At 64.0% G+C, this 6,764-nt stretch overlaps 1 protein-coding gene across 1 annotated transcript in view; it reads right to left on the reverse strand.

Annotated features, from left to right (window-relative positions):
• Positions 1-5,061: 5,061 nt before the first annotated feature.
• Positions 5,062-6,764, reverse strand: part of KIF26A (kinesin family member 26A) — a gene marked incomplete at its 5' end in the record, with an annotated part of 40,515 nt that continues 38,812 nt past the window's right edge. The window contains one exon of the mRNA XM_049611973.1: positions 5,062-6,321. Coding sequence (XP_049467930.1) covers positions 6,140-6,321 — 182 coding nt within the window. The remainder of the gene's footprint in view (positions 6,322-6,764) is intronic.

Raw genomic sequence — 6,764 nt, forward strand, 5'->3', positions numbered from 1 at the left:
ACAAATACTGGCTTTAGTTCCTGATAATGTATCAACACTCGCTCCATTACACTCTGTAAGATGTTAGCGTCAGGGAAGCTGAGTGTGGGGTGTATGGGAATTTGTACTGTCTTCAGAAATCTCCTGTAAACCTAAGATAAAATATATTTACTTATTTGCTTATTTCTTTATCTGAGAGAGAGTGCGCGCGGGCAAGCAGGGGAGAGGGGCAGAGAGACAGGGAAAGAACCTCGAGCTCCACTCTCAGCGCAGAGCCTGACGCAGGGCTCAGTCCCACGCCCCTGGGATCGTGACCTGAGCAGGAACCAAGAATTTGACATTCAACTGACCGAGCCACCCAGTCGGCCCCAAGATAAAATCTATTTTTAAAAGGTGATTCTGAAACAGATAGAGACAAAAGACTGAGGTTGGATGGGGCTGGGCGGCAGGTGCATATGACATTCTGTGCTCGTCACTGGGGGCCTATTTCACAAGGTAGGAAAGAAGGAGGGACCAGGGAAGGGAGAGGAGGGGAAGGGAGAAGTGGGGTGAGGGAAGTGGAGGAAGAAGGAGGAGAAGGGAGAAGAAGAGGGAGGGGGAGGGAAGAAAGGAAAAGGAGAGAAGGGGAGGGGAGGGAAAGAAGGGCGGGGAGGGAGGGGGAGGGGAGGGAGAGGAGGGGAGAGAGGGGAAGGGAGGAGGAAGGGGAAGGGGACGGAAGGGAAAGGAAGGGAGGGAGGAGAGGAGGGGGGAGGGAGGAGGGGGAAGGGCAGGGGAGGAGAGGGGACAAATGGATGGGAGAGGAGAAGCGGGACAGGATGGGAGGGGAGAAGGGGGCAGGGGAAGAGGAGGGAGAAGAGGAGTGGAGGAGGGGGGCGGGGAGGGGAGGGGAAAGCACATTCTTGGAAGGCTCCAGGACCCAGCTCAGCAGCCCGCGTCTGTTCAGAAGGCCGAGAGGCATTTGTGGTTGTCAGTCTGGGACGGGGTGACCTGGTCAGGAGGGCATTTGGGGAGGACGGTGAGGCTACGGCTGGGCCTGAAGCCCGGTGACCCTGGGGCAGGGCGGGGGGGGCAAGGAGGGAGGGCCCATGGCTGCTCCAGGTACAGACACCGGTGGGCCCACCCCTCCCAGAAGCCCCCTCCCCTCCCAGAGGGCCCCTCCCCTGAGACCTCGGTGTCCCTGCACTCCCGCCAGCCCCCCTGGGCCAGGCCACGCTGGGGACACCATGCCCCTCGGCCCTGGCCCTGTCTAACTGCCTAACGGGGTCTCGGGGTCCCCAACCACAACACGGGCCGGGGTCACCAGGACGTCCGGGGCCCCCTGCCCTGGGTTCTGGGCGGGGAGGCTTCTGTCCGGGCTGAGGGCTGCGCCCCCCACCCCCACGAGGCAGACCCAGCCCGCGGGAAGCCAGCTCCTCCTTGGCCCCCGCCCAGCCTCCCAGGCTTCCTGTGTGGAAACGGGCCTGGATCCCGCCTTGGTAAACACGTTATCGGGAGGGAGAAGTCACCCTTCGGGCTTCCTGTTTGCTGCCGCCGACTCCAGGGCCAGGCCCCAGCCCCCCAGGGCCCTCGGGGACCCTGTCTGCCTCAGTCCCCCTAGCTCCTGTCCCAGTGGAGCCGCTGAGACAGGCCCTCCCCCACCCAGGGCTGCAGGGAGGCCCCATGGGAGGGGGGGTGCTCAGACTCCCCGGGACAGTGGGGCCGGGGGGGGCCGGGGGGGGCGCTGGGGGGGGGGGGGGACCCCGAGGCGGAGCGACGCCCAGCCGGGCGGGCGCTCTTGAAGCGCGAGGAAGACTGAGGCAGCCCAGGGCCCTGACAGACGGCGGACCCGTCACCTCAGGCTGCAGTGTGGACTCACCCCCATTCCCCCCACCACCCCAGGACACGGGCCGGGAAGGGTCGAGGCCCCATAGCTGGCCTCACGGGGGCCAGGACCCGGCAGAAGCACGGCCCCTGCAGACAGAGTGCTGCTCGGAGCTCCAGAAGGCCAGGCTCCCCCACCTCTGCCACCGCTATCCCCAGTATCACCGCTGCCACTGTGATGGCCCTACCCTGCCCCCATCCCCATGGCTGTCGCCGCAGCAGCCACACGGCCCTCCCCGCCGCCATCGTTGTGTGAGGTGAGGGGAAGAGGAAGCTCAGAGACCCAGTCACTCCCAAAGCTTCAGGCCGTCCCCCTGGCTCCTAAAAACCCCCCTGGGTGGCAGGTGAGGGGGGGGAGTGGGGGGCATCATGCCCCTCTGCTCAGATTAAGGCCCAGGAAGGAGACGGCAGGCTCTAAACCCTGGTGGGGCTGCAGGCCAGGTACCCAGCTCCTGCCCACCCACCTGCCCCCACCTTGGTTCCCAGCCACCACTGGTCCCTGTGAGCCCCCTGCCCTGGTCATCCAGCCCAGCCCGACCTCCACCTGGCCTCACCTTCCCGAGTGGCCCCCCAGTGCCCGGGGCCAGGGTGGGCAGGGTGGGCAGAGCAGGCCTGGACTCGTGGAGTGAGTCAGGCGGGCACCTCACCCCCGGGAGTGGGCTGGCCAGGTGCCAGGCCGGCCTCAGAGGCAGAGACGCCCGCCGGGGCTGGCTCCCGTCCTTGTCCCCAGATGGCCCAGGCAGGCGTCTCACCAGCTCTCAGGGCACCATCACTCCCACCCCTGGGGTTGGCTGACCCTGGCCCCCCGACACAGGAAACCCCCTCCCCCTGGCCTTGAGTGTTCTAAATCCGTGCCTCCTCCAAGAAGAAAGTCCAGAGGAGGAGCCTGAGGCAGCCCGGCTCACTGTGGGTCTGTGTCCCCACACATCCCATAAGCAGGATGCCCACAGACCCCTTATAGGTGGCATCACACGAGGGCCGCCTCAGCGTTGGTCCGAGAGCTGGGTCCCAGGCAGCTGCGGCTTTCCCATCCATGAAATGGGCACTCCCCAGCTCGGTTCCCAGCCTGTAATGACAGGGCTGAAGGCTTTGATGTCCCAGATGAAAGGCGGCCCCAGGCTCCAGGTGCCCCCAGAACAGGGGGTTCCCATCCAGAAAAGCAGGCGCCACCCTCCCAGAGCCTCCCCTGGACTGTGGGAAGGAGGCTACCCTAGCTGGCCCCAAAGGTCAGCCACCCCCAGCAGTAGCTGGCGGGGGCGGGGGGGGGTCAGAGAGGGTCAAGGGCATCAAGGGCTTGTCATCAAGGAGCAGGCTCTGGGCCCCTCCAGTGGCTGAGGGGTAGGAGAGGGAGGAAGGGGTGTTCTCTGCAGGAGGAAGGGACCCACACAGCACCCCCAAGTGCAGTCCACCCCCCCCCCCCAAACAGCTCTGGCCAGATGGTCAGGACACTATGGCCTTGGCTCTCAGGCAGGCCTCCCCCCCAGTCTCCTGTGTGACCACCCCAGCCCCAACCCCGCCCTGTTCTCTGATGTGGGGGTGGCCCTGACCCCACCCAGACCCCAATACTGTGCTGGTCCCTCAGGATGGAGGAGGGCGCCCAGCACCCCTGCATGGCAAGGTCAGACCATGGGTCACAGCCAGCTGGGCCTGGCTCACGGAAGTCCCAGACCAAGTGGGCTTCTCAGCCCATCCCCTCAGATATCAGGTCCTGAAAGCCTGTCTCCCATCCCACCCAGAGCCCCACCACAGCCACCTGGACCGCTCGGCGCCTCCCAAATTCAGTGGCAGACAAGCAGGCTTGGTGGCTAGGCCTGAGCCCAGGCCGGGAACCAGATCTCTGAATAGAAAGGGAGAGCCCGGAGGTGCTCCGGGCTTCCAATGCCTCTGGCTGACATGGGAGCCCAACCCCAGGGGCGGGGGGCCGTGCCATAGGCAGCAGGGAGCAAGAAGGCAGCCTGGGGCGGTTGGAGGGGGAGGGCTCAGTGCAGAGGACAGGAGGGGCCAGGGAGGCGTTCTGCACGCTGTCAAATGCTGTTGGGTGTGGGACCTGCTTCTGCCCCCAGCTGGGCCTCCCCCCTGAGGAGAAACCTCGTTCCCTCGTTCCCTCGTTCTTTCCTCCAGCAAGTATCCCCTGAGGCCCCACTGAGGCCCAGCGCTGTGCCCAATGTGGGGGCACAGCAATGACTCAGACCCCACCCCACCCTTCAGAGGCCCCACGGAGGCGGGGAGTACAGGCAGAGACCACACGAGGTGTGGGGTGCAGGGCGGAACAGCCCCCGTGCCGGAGGGGGAGTCCCAGACCACACGAGGAAGGGCCCAGCCAGCTGGGAGGGGCCGTGGTGCCCGCACCACAGCCCGGGGGCCGGGGGCGCGCAGACGGGGTGGGGGCAGCAGTGGGGCTGCTCAGGACCAGGGTGTGAGCATCGGGCAGGGCCACCTGAGGCCTGCAGAAGGTGCAGGGTGGGGAGGGTGGCCGTGCCCGGCGGGGGCTCCTGCCAGCTCGGGGGTCCTGAGCCTGATGTGTCCTGTGTGTCTGCTCATCTGTCTCCTGGAGAGACAGGCAGGGGACAAAGGAAAGAGATCAAGGGTCTCCCACTGCAGTACCTGCCTCAATTTCCCCAGCTAGCATGACCCCTGGGAAGGGCCCCGAGCCCGCCAGAAAATGCTGCTTCCCACCAGCCCAGCCCCATCCCGTGGACCCTGACTCAGTCTGTCCCTGCTGTCCCTTCTCCGTCTGTCCCTGCTCTGTCCCCTCTCGGTCTGTCCCTCCTGTCCCCTCTCACTCTGTCCCTGCTCTTTCCCCTCTCGGTCTGTCCCTCCTGTCCCCTCTCGGTCTGTCCCTGCTCTGTCCCCTCTCAGTCTGTCCCTCTCTGTCCCCCGTCAGTCTGTCCCTGCTCTGTCCCTTCTCAGTCTTTCCCTGCTCTGTCCCCTCTCGGTCTGTCCCTGCTCTGTCCCCTTGGTCTGTCCCTGCTGTCCCCTCTCGGTCTGTCCCTGCTCTGTCCCCTCTCAGTCTGTCCCTCTCTGTCCCCCGTCAGTCTGTCCCTGCTCTGTCCCTTCTCAGTCTGTCCCTGCTCTGTCCCCTTGGTCTGTCCCTACTCTCCCCTCTCCCCTGCAAGGTTGGTCCCTGCAGGGCTGCTGCAGGGCCGACAAGCAGAAGGTAAGTCCCCTGCTGTCCTGGAGATGCATCCTTCAATGCCTTGAGGCCACCTCACCCCAGGACCCTTGCAGGGCAGCTCGCCCAGTGAGCTCAGGAGCCATTTTAACAACCGATGTGTCTTTTATTCACAAAAGCTGCAGCAAGATGTTATCTACACATTTGTACAAAGGTTTGGACGCCCTTAGAAAATGCACAACGGTCAGAAAACAGAGCCCATTGTGCCGGGAACACATACCTCAGCAAATTCACCCCTGGTCTGCATTTGGCAAGAAGTGCCTCCCAAGGACCCCTGCCCTGCCCAGGGTGCCCCCCAGAAAGAGCCTGGCCTGAGGAATACCTTCCATAGAAAACCATAAAAACATAGATCATTTGTCTCCAAAGTCCCACTGCAAATACTGCATTTATAGGCAAAATGATATAAAAATACGAACCTAACAGAACCTTTACAAAACCCTTATCCCCCACATTTTTTCTGTGTGTGTTTTCTTTTGTTTTGTTTTTGCTTGTGGTTTTGGTAAGAATTCCTGCCGTAGAAGAAGGCGCCGTGTGCCTTCAGCTCAGCCCGTGGGTGCTGCCCTCCCTGTGTCCTCAGGACAGAGCAGGTCCTCGGGGAAGGGAAGGTGGGCCGTCCCTGCCCGGAGGACCCCCAGTTCCATCTGCAGAGAGAACTGCACGCAGACCCAGGGCCTGGTGACCACTAGGGCCGGCTCTGCCGAGAGGAGACAGCTGTAAAGGAGAAGTGATCCTGACCTTCGGGCCTGCTGAGCCCAGAGCTGTCCTGCTACATGAATCTGCTTGGCTGGAGAGAGGCTCCTGCTGGGCACTTGGATGGCCACCGCGGCCGCCAGGCCACAGCCTGAGCACACCGTCTGCTGGTGTCTTGAGTCCTTAGCACCAAACGCAAAAAGGAGAGAAGTCCAGTTCAAGGTTAAAGGCACTTGTGTCGTTGTCTGGATGGTGACAGTCTCTGTCTCCGCACACTCGTTCCCTGTCCGCTCACTGCACTCGGCCAGCCCCTCCCTCACGCTCCCTCGCCTCTAAGACCCCCGGTCCTTCAGCCGACCCTCTGCATCCTCCTCCCTCCGACCCCTACCACATCCTCGCTCCCTCCCACGCCCCCTCCGCGCACCCCAGTGCCCAGCCTCAGACGTCCACCTCCTGCGGCCCGGGCGTGGCGGCGGGGGCGGAGACGCTGATGTCAAAGCAGGTGACCATCATGACGTGGGCCTTACACAAGTTCACGCACTGCTCCAAGGCGGCCGTGGCGTGCTCCAGGGCCGCCAGGTACTCTGCTGACTCGGGCTCCAGCTCCGGGTCCACCTCGACTGGGGAGGGACAGCAAGCAGCTGGTCAGGCCAGGGGTTCCCACGGGGCCGAGGAAACGCTTCTCTCCCCTCCCGGCTTTTGGGTCCCTGTCTGGGCCAAGGTGAAGGTGAGCAACTGGAGTTCTAGAGGGAGGTAGCTGGCTTAGGGGCGCATCAGGCAAGGGGCACCAGGGTGGTGGGGGCACACTCTAGAGTCCTACAAGCCTGCGCCTCCCGGGATGGGGATATCAGTTCTCCTCCCAGCAGAGGGGCGGGGCTCACACTGCCCCGCCCAGCAGAGAGGGGCGGGGCTCACACTGCCCCTCCCAGCAGAGAGGGGCGGGGCCACAGTGACCCTCCCAGAAGAGGGGCGGGGCCACACTGCTCCTCCCAGCAGAGAGGGCGGGGCTCACACTACCCCCCCCTCCAGCAGAGAGGGGCGTGGCCACACCGCTCCCAGCAGA

This window comes from Panthera uncia (genome assembly GCF_023721935.1).
Source record: "Panthera uncia isolate 11264 chromosome B3 unlocalized genomic scaffold, Puncia_PCG_1.0 HiC_scaffold_1, whole genome shotgun sequence".
Taxonomy (NCBI): Eukaryota; Metazoa; Chordata; class Mammalia; order Carnivora; family Felidae; genus Panthera; species Panthera uncia.